Source organism: Solanum lycopersicum, chromosome 6 (genome assembly GCF_036512215.1).
Source record: "Solanum lycopersicum chromosome 6, SLM_r2.1".
Classification (NCBI taxonomy): domain Eukaryota; kingdom Viridiplantae; phylum Streptophyta; class Magnoliopsida; order Solanales; family Solanaceae; genus Solanum; species Solanum lycopersicum.
The window spans coordinates 37,906,142-37,918,814 of record NC_090805.1 but is presented as its reverse complement, the minus strand read 5'-3'; the positions used below and the strand labels follow the sequence as shown (position 1 = coordinate 37,918,814).

The 12,673-nt window shown below is 35.2% G+C and overlaps 1 protein-coding gene across 2 annotated transcripts; it reads left to right on the top strand.

The window, feature by feature from the left end:
• The first annotated feature begins 1,050 nt into the window (after positions 1–1,050).
• Positions 1,051–9,817, top strand: LOC101255406 (arginyl-tRNA--protein transferase 2). 2 transcript variants are annotated; one of them, XM_004240899.5, is made up of 6 exons: positions 1,051–1,483; positions 2,005–2,043; positions 2,556–2,706; positions 3,714–4,856; positions 8,643–8,964; positions 9,380–9,817. In XM_004240899.5, the coding sequence occupies exons 1-6, from the start codon at positions 1,333–1,335 to the stop codon at positions 9,494–9,496; spliced, it is 1,923 nt and encodes a 640-aa protein (XP_004240947.1). In that variant the 5' UTR covers positions 1,051–1,332; the 3' UTR covers positions 9,497–9,817. The 2 variants fall into 2 exon arrangements, with proteins under 2 accessions (XP_004240947.1, XP_069155319.1); XM_069299218.1 differs by having other exon boundaries at positions 1,090–1,483; positions 3,266–4,856.
• Positions 9,818–12,673: the final 2,856 nt, after the last annotated feature.

Genomic DNA, 12,673 nt, shown 5'->3' with positions numbered 1-12,673 from the left:
ATAAAATTTTGATCTTTATTTACCAGTATATTAATCTCATATAATATGAATACTATGAATTAAATAAGTAAATTCAATTAATTATTAGTTTATTTATTGATGTTTTATTGTATGAAAAGTTATAATATAATATAATAGAATTAAAGAATACAAATTAAAAAATTAAATAATAATTTTCTCTTTCTTATCAATTTTTTTGTCAACCTTACAAATTTATCTAAATACGTTTATTAAAAAATTGTTTAAATTTTTTAAATAATTTAGTTAGGAATTTTAAAATTATCAGGTAATAAGTTTTGTGACAATATATAAAGTTACTAGACTTTTTAAATTGCTTTTCTTATAATCTACATAAATTCTCATGTAATTTATATATTTATTTAGAGACATAAGTTTGATGAATTAAATAGGTCTAATATTTTTTTAAATGATTATAATGACAGGGCATATCAACTAGAATTTAAGGAGACTTTTGATGTATTTAATATTTCTAATGGATAAAAAATATAATATTATTCACTTTCTTCTTTTATTTTCAAAAAAAATGATATCGGAAGCATGAATTGCAAAATATACAATTAATATTATTATATTGACCTTTAATATTATTGATTTATTATACAACTTATGATTAATTAATCTAAATTAGTGTTAATGAGTGATTTGCGTATCAATATTTTTTTGAATATATATGTTTATAAGTACTCAAAATTGATAAAATTATAGTACATTTTAAAAATGTATTCTTCATAACATAAAAAAAAAGTTTAATCATGATAAATGATTTTAAGTATGAAAAATCATTCTTAATGGATTAATTTAAATTTATTCTTAATAGATTGAAAACAAATCAAAAATAATATGATCATTATTTTAGTTAAATAGATTCAATGAATTAAATTAGTTTATTATTAAAAAAGGTTTAACGACATATCATGTAACTGAGAGAGAGTGATAATTTTAAATTGTCAAGTAAATTTAAAGAAAAATAATAATAGTTAAATAATATTTATTTTAATTATAAATAAAACATAAATAATATTTTAAAGCAATTCTTTAACTTTGGGTTGTGCATTTAGAAATTGACTCAACTACTGAGAGTGGTCGGAAGATTTGAGAGAGAAGATAAATATAAACAAGTGCACTCAATTAACGTGAAACGAAAATAGGGGCATAATCCATTACCAATTGTTGTCTCCTTGATGGGAAGGGACCATTGCCAGTTGTTGTACAGTTGCAATTCCAGCTAATGTTTATCTAAATTTGGCAGATCATTTCTATATTGCTTTGTGAAACCCTAGAAATCTGGGTGATTGAATAAAGAGATCTAACATGTCTGAGAAAAAGAAGATGAGAAGTGAAGCAAGCAGCAGTAGCAGCAATAGCATCACTGCTGGAAACGATTCTGTTGTTGTTGAGGTTGGTCGACGTAGAAACTCATGTGGTTATTGTAAATCCGGTGGTCCTACTAGTATCTCTCACGGTAATCCTATTTCCAATTCCATTGCCTTATCATTGAAAGCTTTATCACAACTACCACACGTTTTTTGTTTGCCTTAGTTCCGTTAGTAATTTGTCTCAAACACTAGATTTGGAGAAATCCTAGCCCCACTGTTATGGTGACACAATACTTGATGTGTGTGGTTTAGTCGCATGTACATGCTCAAATCTGTTGCAGATAACACCTGGAATTTAAGTTGGGAGAAGGGTTGGAGTGCGGCCCATGATTTCCACAATTTCTATCCTGTGCCCAACCTGTACAGGGGATTTCTTCATTATATGAGAGAAATATCAAATGAATAGGGCAAAATGAATGTATTTTTTTTCCTAATGTGCATTAAGTCATGTCACTAAAAGATAATGAATCAATTGAATATAAATTACAACACTACACTACAGCGCAACACTAAATTAACTCATAAGAGAACATTTGCACTTGAAGTGCATGAACATACCAGAACTTCAATTGGAGCTTCTTCCTAAATTTATATGCTTGATTTGCAGGTTTATGGGCACGCAGTCTGACAGTTGATGACTATCAAGGTTAGTAAATTTGCAGCCATTCACACTGTAAAACCCAGATTTTGCTTGTTTATTTGAACCCTTTATCTCTAATAGCCTGAGACATGCTATTACCTGATATTATTATTTACCATTTCCTTTACCTCAATGATAGCTAATACACTAGTGGGATGTTTAGGTACGGGCCATAAGGTGACTTGTTTACTTTCTGAAAGAATACAATGACACCATATGGTATATGCTGTTTTGCGTACATCATTGCCTTCCTTATATATACTCATATTACAGTACTTATTTAATTTTAGAATTTGTATGCTGTAATTTAAGTTCCACAAGCTATCTAAAAGACTTTGTAGCACATGCAGACACAACATCTCTTCTCATTGAGAGTGCACACTCTCCCATGTATATTTTTTCATAGAATCAACAGTCTGTCTTTCTCATGTGATTCTGGTCGCAGAGATGCTTTGAATTTGATGAATTTCCTTATCTATTTTTTTTATATTGTTGTGCATTGGTTTTCCATTTTGTAGCTCTTCTAGATAGAGGATGGAGAAGATCTGGCTGTTTCCTATACAAACCAGAGATGGAAAAGACATGCTGTCCATCTTACACCATCCGTCTCAAAGCAAATGATTTTGTTCCTTCCAAAGAACAACGCCGAGTACTGAATAGAATGCAGAGGTATCTTAAACTTTCCCCTGTTCTTTATGATTGATAAGTTAAACTAGTTAAAGTTTGTGCTTGCCAATAAAACAGCATTGATAAACGAAAAGCCTTTAAGTAACTCCGGTAAATGCCTAATACTGTGCCAATTCAGAGCATTATTGTTTCGGTACCACAAATGATGATAATGGATAAAAGGCAGTCTCACTAAATTTTTTCACCTTTTTCTGGGTCTGAATAGGAATCCTAACTCCATGATGCTCTTTTATTTGAATGATTCATATGGGTCACACAAATTTTCAAGACTAATTTCCACTGTTTGGAAATTCCGTGCTCCTTCATCATGTGGGGCTGTCTTTTGTGTAAATGCATGTTCAAAATGCATTTGAGAACACAGGGAAGTGTACTAACTCTAAGCAATTGAGTGGTTATTGTGAAAACCTCTGTTGTTGATTGTTGGTTCATCTGAAAGTAGGTGGTAATGTTTCCATTGTTTCTGAAGCTTATATACGTGTTCCATAATTATTCTGATATCCTCAGTGAAGTTCTTTTCCGTTTTTATATATATGTTCTCTAGGAACTGTCATTACTGCATCATATCACACGGACGGACCACAAAGTGCCAATAGTGTAATACACTTGGACACTCCAATGCTTTAGCCATTGTCGAACTATGAAGGCAAGCTTGGACAGTTTACCCAGTAACTGAGTTGCAGGGTTTGTTGGATGCTCTTCGGTTATAATGTGAGTGCGGGGAAGAGAGAGAGAGAGAGAGATAGAGAGAGAGGATTAACTGTATTTGCAGTCCATCATAAGTTAAAGATGCCAAACTAGAAGAATCTAAAGATAACCGTATTTAGAGTTTGATTGTTGTTAATATCAAGGTCATTAATTCTAGCGTGTAATCTGTGAGACTGTGACTCAACAAACATCAAAATTTAAGGATGATTTTTGGCTATTTTGGCATTCAATTTTGAGTTATTTTTTGTATAGATGATTTAGCTTGAATAAAATTGAATGTTTAGGTTTCTGGATGGCACGTTAGATAAAAGTTCAGATGAGTTTATGGATGCAACAGACACTTCAGGCAATTCAGAAATCACTACCTCTAGTCAAAATCAAAGCCTTGCAGCAACGAAGTCCTTGACAGGTAACCTTGAAGAGAAGTACAAAACTGAACCGTTGATCCCCCATTTGGAAAGTCAGATAGATAATGCAGTACATGTGTGCATTGGAAGTGGGGATCTTTCTTCTGATTTTCAGTTTCCAAAAGCCTCTGTAAAAAAGGTTGCACCTGCGAAAAGAAAGTTATCCACTGAAGGGTCAGAGGATCTGTTATTTACCAGCAGCATCTCGTTCCAGATTGCAGCTACTTTAAGACGACAAAGAAAAGGTGTTGAACATGGAAAATCATCACAATTGGGGGCTGGGGAAAGGGGGCAAGCTGCTGATACCCCCAAAGTTATTGCTGCAACACTAGCTACCCATCTAAACTCTCTAGCAGAATCATTGGGATTATTAGTTAGAGCTTGCAACGGACATATAAACTTTTATTCTTCCGAAAGACGAGTTGATAAAGATGCCATAGTCAGCAGCCATAATGAGTTGAAGCAATTCTCATCAGGAAGCTGTAATAAACAGAGCTTCTCATCAACAGTACATGAAAATCATGAACTCAAAAAGAGGAAGTTTGAGGTTCGTCTTAAAAGGTCCAGTTTTGATCCCGAAGAATATTCCTTGTATAGGAGGTACCAGATTAGAGTGCACAATGATTCTCCTGATGAAGTCGCTGAGAGCTCATACAGGAGATTTTTGGTTGATACACCCATAATATTTGTTCCCCCATCGGGGGACCTTACTGTCCCCGCTTGTGGCTTTGGTTCTTTCCATCAGCAGTATCTGATTGATGGACGGTTGGTTGCAGTTGGAGTCATAGATATTCTCCCAAAGTGTTTGTCAAGTAAATATTTATTCTGGGATCCAGATCTTGCCTTCTTATCATTAGGTAAGTATTCAGCCCTTCAAGAAATAAGGTGGGTTACACAGAATCAAGTACATTGCCCTAGTCTCCAGTACTATTATCTGGGTTACTACATCCACTCCTGCAACAAAATGAGATACAAAGCAGCATACCGGCCTTCTGAGCTACTCTGCCCTTTGCGATATAAGTAAGTTTCTCTTCTTTGTATAGCTTATGAACAGATACATTGTTAATTTGAGATTAAGGATAATATCCTTTTTTCTTTCAAAACTTTGCTATTCTGCTATCTATGTTTTAGGTAAATTGTGAGTGTTTTTCCTGTTCTAGATTTGTAAGTATTGTTCTTAGAGAAAGAAGGGTGCAGTGTGTTGGTTGCAGCATAAGTTAAATAATTTTTGCCTGCTTCTGTTTAAGCAGAAAATTTGTTCCATTCTTCTTGCTGCTTATGCAAAACTAGCATTTTACTGGTGCCTTGGGCAAGGACATTTTCAATTATCCTCATTTTCTTGAATCGATTTCTATTGTTTATCTCAGGTTAGAAGCAAAGTAAAGGTCTTAAGTTGCTTGAACTTCGGGTGCGGGTGTCCGATACGGGTGTGTATCTAGATGTCAGATCTTTAATGATCTAATTTTTAAGATTCGGCGATATGGATCCATGTATGGATATGGGTGTGGGGATTCACCTAAAAATAATTACAATATCTAAAAATAGAGTTCTAAACCTAAATAATGAGATATTTTGTGGAGAACTTGACGAGAATCCTGGAAGGATATTAAAGGAAAAGGAGTAACATAGAAATTTCTATATAAAAGGTATTCCATTTTCTTCAATTTCATCTTTGCTTTTGTAGCGATGGTAGAAATAATTAAAACTGTCCAGGTTTTCCCTTCAAGTTTGGTAAAAGTACCCTAATTGGTTGACCAAATCGGACAGGGATCCCACACTCACACCCCTGTCGTGTCGACACGGGTGCGACACCAAAAGTGAAGAATCCGAGCAACTTATGGAAAGTTAAAGAATTATGGTAAGGAGCAATTTAGTGAATTATAGATGATTGCTGAAGTTCATGTTAAAGAACAACTTAAGTTATCAAATCTTAAGCACTGTAAATATCTTAACTTCTAGTTCATTGCATTGAAATAGAAAAGGGATACAAAGTCATTAGTTGGATATTAAAGGGATGTGACTGGGGTCAGTAAACACAATCTATTTGGCCAAGTGATTAAAGGAGAGATTTTCCAAGTCTATTTGATGCTGCTGCAATGGATACTCTTAAATCATAATTCTAATATATAGATTATGATTTCACAGCAGAAAAAATTTCAAATTCCTTTTCGGTTTTTGAGTTCTCAACAACAAAAATCTATTTGGGCAAATGGATAAAAGAGAGTTTTTTCAAGTATATTGTGATTTTGAAGTATGCCCTCAGGCTACTATTGGTGTTGCGTAACATAGGTGCGTCTGTTGATGGGACATGTTTATGTACAAATTGCACACATTCACACGCACACAGATTCCCTTGTATAATACCATTTTAATAGGAACATTATTGTCATTAATCAAAAGCGGAGCTATTCACTACTTGTTCAATCAGACCTGTCATTCCCTCTCTCTCTCTCTCTCTCTTATTTCCTTTTCAAGCTGTCATTTCCCCTGCTTTTCCAATGACCGGTATAACCATGAAATTTCAAGCATACAAGCTCTGATATACCTTACCAATCCTATTGAGGCACCAAAAGCCCTTACTAACAAGCATGTAGAAAATAAAAGCTAGAAAGAACTAAATATCCACCACTTGACTATGTTGCTCGGACTCTTCAAAAATACCAACGGGTGCATGTCAGATTCGCCAAAAGTAGTCTATTTTTGAAGAATCCGAGACGGGTCGGCATCAAAAGTGGAGAGTCCGTGCAACTAAGCCATTTGAAGTCATATACACCACTTTTCCACTGTTCTGTGGAATTAAAATAGGAATTTGCAGCTTGCCCTTCTGAAGGCTCGAAGGCAGGGGCATGATAATTTATTCGACCAGAAGGCATAAACTGAGCTCTTGAAAGCCATGAATGCAGAAAATTTTATGAGTTTGGAGTGGTTCGCTAGGGAGGGGGAATTGGAGAATCAGAGTAGCAGTTGAAGCTCAGAAGGGTAAGCTAGGCTGAGTATGTGTAGCTTTGGGTGCTAGTTTTTAAGCTATATCTCTGTTCCTGATGCATAGGTACAATTTGAAAGACAATTTGTTGGAGTTGCCCTGAATATGGTTTTAGAGAAAAAGGGAAGAACATATTGCACAAGATGAAGAGATGCTGAGGTTCTCGAGTTATGGCCAAGTATTTAATTGGTCAAAAATTAGCAGCCACAAAGAAAATTCTAATTAACTTGCCTTGGATATATAAACTCAATTTTATATTATTTTTAATTTGTTGCATCCAACAATGAACCAATCTTGTCGGTGTCAGCTCAGTTGCTTACGAAGTGGGGGAAAAGGAGCATCCTGAAAGGGCTCTGTATAATGATGAAGTGAGCTTCTGGATTATGATAGATGAGCTGTACTGCAACTTGTTTTCTTCTTAAAAGTAAAATGACAGTTTTGTCGGTAATGTAATTAGGGATAGGGAATTAAGTCAATTAACAGGGGTATTTTGGGTAAAGATAAAATGGGCAAGGTTAGGTATAAATCATGATGAGTAATTGTTCTGAGATCTTCATTTATTCCTCTTTGTTAAGAGATGGCATTTGGCATCACCATGTATGTGATTGACTGATACCTGCTGGTTAACGGATGGCTAGTTATGTTGAATAAGTTGTTAAATATATGGCACAACTTCAATTTACCAAGAGCATGACCGCAGATAGGAGGGTCGAAAGGTCGCGGATAAGGTAGAAGGTTAGTAGGTAGTGGAGTCTTGTCTTGTTTTTCGACGGGTTTAGGCTTAGTGGTATCTGTGGTAGTATTAGCCTATTCTTGTAGTATCTTGCTTTTCATTTCTGTCATCATCTGTTGTTTGTGGTATTTTGGTAATTGCACTATTTTGTTGTTATTACTGGTCCTTAATTAGTTGCTATGTTTTCTTTATGTTGTTTTCCCGTTTCATAGCTACTTCGATTTGTTTTACTCGAGCCGAGGGTCCTCCGGAAATAGCCTCTCTAACTCCACTAGGTAGGGGTTAAGGTCTACGTACACTCTCCCCTACCAAGAACCCCTTGTGGGATTTCATTGGGTATGTTGTTGTTAAATAGATGGCCTGATCTATTGTGGCATCTAGTGTGAGTTGGAGCCTAGTCTCTATGCACCTTATATGCTAATAAGCTTTCATTATGTCATTTTCCGTTATGGCCTTGGCTTAGTATTGGACAATAACAGAAAAAGTAATGGGAATAATCTTTATAATTTATCTTTTACAATATCATGACTAGTTTTAGAAGTGCTAAATATGCTTATCGCTATCCAGTCCTATGCAATAAAAGTGCTATCAGTAAGAAATATAAAAGGTATAGTTGAAGGTTTTACACTTTTCTAGTTGTAGCTGACAAGTGGTTGTTTCATGTGGAACAATCAAGCCCTTTGACTGCCCATTCTTATGACCTAGTCAGTCCCTAATACTAGTTTCAACCAACTTAGCTAGTATGAGAGCCTGATTGACAAATCTCTTTTTGGATAATTTAAAGTTCATGTTATCTTTAACCCTTTTTGTGTGTGTAATTGCTGGAACCCCAAAATGTTGAGGTTTATCCTGTTGGGAAATCAAGCCACACGGCACTTCTTATGTAGGTAGCTTTAATCATTTAGCCAGCGGGAGCATGAACTTTAGCTGTTTCTATATTGTTAATTAATGAGTTGTTTTAAATGTTCGTTTTTCCTGTTGAATAGTAAGTATCATTCACCAATACCTGATATTGCAGAGCCTTGGTCAGATGGATTTTGGTACCAGCCCAAATTTTCTTTTTTCAACTGACGATATTTCTTCTGATTAGGTGGGTTCCATTTGATGTTGCCAAGCCACTGCTCGACATGAAATCGTACATGGTTTTATCTGATTTTGCCACACAAAATGGGCAGCCTCTTCCTCCTAGTAACCTTGAAAATTATGATGAGCAAAATGATCAACAACACTTTCACGGATCAAATGATATTTTTGTGGGTGAGGATGAGGATGAGGAAATGGATGAATTTAACTATGAAGATTCAGATGATGAACTGATTGCTGAGAGCAGTAACATCCAACTGCCCAAAGTAGAAGACAGAGATGTTGGTAGCATTTTGATTGGGTTGAAGGAAGTTCGTCTGAGATACAAAGTAATGCTAATTGACCTGTCACAATAACTTCCATTTGCGCTAAATTATGTAGTCCTAATCATAGTTGCTCTAAACTGAAAAATGTGGATCACAAATGAAGTCATTTCTTAAAAGTATGTGCTTTGAAATGAAAAATGACAAACACAAATGAGAGATAGAGAAACCCAAAGAAGTATCAAGTATTATGTTGGTTCTCAAAAATGGTTATCCCGTTGAAAAATTAGGTCTTAAAGATTGAGAGTTTTGATACGCTGCTACTTTTCAAGTCTGCTTTCATGTATTTGCAACTCTTAGTACTAAATGGATAACTTGAGTAAGCACACTATTACGTTAAAACCATGCAAAAATATTTTTTACCAGCTGTTTTTACCTGATTTGTTCTTATTACTAACTGAGCTTTTTTCTTTCTTATAAGGATTTGAGGCAAGCTTTTGGTTCCCGTGAAAGGCGGTTTATGGAGACTCAACTACACAAATACATGAGGGCTGTTGGTGCTGAGCTTTCTGAAAGAATGGTTTATTCGTTGGGCTAACTCTTCAATGAGTAATACAATTTGTAGAATTTCAATGCAAGAGTTCTTGTCCTCATTGTGAATATCGTGTCCTTCTCGAGTTGTTAGGGCAGCTGCCAGAAGTTGGTTGTTCAATCGTGTATCCCTTGGTGTGTTTGGGAGATTCAAAGTAGAGGAAAATTAGTACTTTTAAGTGTTCAGTTAAGCTGCATTGTGCATTTGTCATAACGTAGAGATTTGCAGTTGGTACGTACCGCTCTGCTAGTCGACCTGGTCGAAGAAGGATCAGATTTGGGTAAAACTACTCAATAAGGTACTTTATTGGAAATCTTTTAAGGATTATATGGCTGTCTTTACCTCTTTTCCATGCATAAATGGTAGCAGAACCGTCTTCTTCTAGCGTCCTTGCAATACAATACTAATTTTATTGCAATACGGTGTACGTGTAGGGGTGGGCATGATTACCATAAAGGAAGAGTCTTTGTACTTGTTTTTCTCGAGAACTAGTTGGAGGCACAATGTTCTTGATAAAGATAAATAGTCTTTTAGTTAGCACAATAAGTGATCCATAGTGAGACACATCATTCCTTAACATCTTTTAAATTTCTAAGTATCTTATATTTTAACTTTATTTTTTTTTTCATTTACACTGGAAAAAACAATTTGAAAATACGGAAATAAACCGAATCGAATAGAAAAAAATTAAACCAAACTGAATTAGTTTGGTTTAATATAAGTGCACGTTTTTCCAAAACTGAAAGTCGAAGAATCAAATCGAATAACCTAATGTCCACCTCTAGGTACAAGTATTCCCAAGATTATGATTGAAATTTTAGAAATATACCTGAACTAGAGTAAGGTCTCATTACCTCCTTAACTCGTTTTTTTTTTAAAAAAAGTATATACTTTTTTGGCTTACGTGACAACCAAATATCTCTCACGCGCCTCAACTGTGTGGAGGCACAGAGTTTCTCATGTAAGTCAAAAAGTGTCCAATTTTTTTTTAAAAAAATAAGTTCAGGGGAGCAATAAGACATTATTTTAGTTAAGGTGTGTCCCTGGATTTTGGTAATAGTTTATGGGGTACTTGTAACTGATCCCAATTTTATAGAACGTTTATGAAATTGTTTGACACAATTAACGAATATTGACCATACATCTTATATTCACATGAATAATTGTCACACGGCAGATTATCGCACCTAAATTTATTGCCAGAGGTTAACCGAGTGTGCGACAGTAAAGTCTCACACAACTCAGCCTGTTCGCAAGCTATTTTGTCTAACGTTTGACAACATCTTTTTCTTTCTTTTCTTCCTTAGATTATTTTTTGTTGCTTAACATTAAAAGGCACACAAGATACACGGGCAAACCCAACCTTCATATTAATAATCAAAACAATACGAAAGGCCTCACTCGTTAGAACAACAATTTTATTCAACTTTGACTTCGACTTCGATTTTGGCACAATCACAAGTCGATTGCTTCTGTTGACACTATTTAAAATTCTCACATTTTTTGTAAGTGTTTTAGTAAAATTTAAGACATAAATCTACCCTCTTTCACCCTTTAATTCGTCGAACATCAAGGCTGCACATTTATAGACCATGTGGTAGCCTTGTGTTTTACATTGTATAACTTTGTGACACGTGTCTTACACTTGTCATGTTTGAAAAGTGAAGCATCCCTTGGATCATCACCCTTATCGAAGTTAGCCAATTTATCTGCTGCCACTATTATAAAATTGAGAGTTTGGACATTTTACCCTTCTTAATTCTCTTTGTGCTCATCCCTTCAACCCGCTCATGAAATAGTGCAACTTATATTCCTCAACCATGTTGCCTATATTGAGCATCAAGGACGAAAACTCCCTGACATAAGTCTTCAGTGTGCTGCTTTGTTTCAATCGTGGCAACTCATCCCTTGCCACCTAAAACGAATTGCTTGAAAGAAATTGAGTTTCAATTCTTTCTTTAATGCTTTTCACATTTCAATTTATAGTAGATTCACACTTTCCACTTCAGCAACCGTTATTCTCCGGACAATTTAACATCATCACCCAAGTACATTGTCATGACTGATACCTTTTCACCATTCGAATTTTTTTTTGAGCTCGGAGTAGTTTCTGACATTCCAATGAAAGTTATCATATTCCTCAGCACTCCTCACACCATTGTCAGACTTAGGATCAGGCACATCATCTTTATGGGGTTAATAGTCCCTTGCAACGCCCAACGTAAAAGAAGAACTTCACCACACAAGTCTTCCTTCTCTTTTTGCGGATGACTTCTATCAGTTACGTGTTTGGCTTCATATTCTGCCTCTACCATTTCAACCTTTTCATTCAAGAACTGTTTTGTCAAGGTTGACTCTGCATTCACCCTTTAAATTTGAGTGATCGGAAATCAAGTCCTCCCTATCGCTATTCCGACCAATAAGTGCTTCTAATTGTGTTATCATCTCCCGTAATTCAGCATTTTCACCAGCCATCAAGTTACTCTAGCCAATGATCTGATATCAATTGTCACACAGGTAGATTACATTACCTAAGTTCACTGTCAAAGGTTAACCCATTGTGCGACAGTCAAGTCCACACTTAACCAGCCTGTTTGCAGTCTATTTTGCCTAACGTTTGACAAAATGTTTTTTCTTCCTTTTCTCTTTTAGATTATTTTTATATTCTTGATATTAAAATACACACAAAATATACTGTCAAACCCAACATTTATATTAATAATAAAAACAATACAAATGACCTCACTCGTTAGAACAATATTTATGTCCCATTTTCGACTTCGAAGGCACAATCACAAGTCGATTGTTGTATTATACACCACTTAAAATCCTCACATTTTTTTAAAGTGTCTTAGTGAAATTCAAGACATAGATCTTCCCTCTTTCACCCTCTAATTCATCCATCATTAAGGCTGCACATTTATAGACCATGTGACAGCCTTGTCTTTTACATTGCATAACTTTGTGACATATGTGTTATGGTTGTTTTGTTAAGAGGTTACTAAATTAAACTTAAGTTGACATCGCCAACTGGTAAGGCATATAAATTTCAAATTCAAACAACATACAAGAGTTGAATGAATTTGGACACAAGCGACTACAAAAAGGTAACTGCCACATGTGCTTGGCCTGTGACTTGTTGATTGTGTTTTCAGCCTTTGCTTCCATGTCTGTACAATGTGT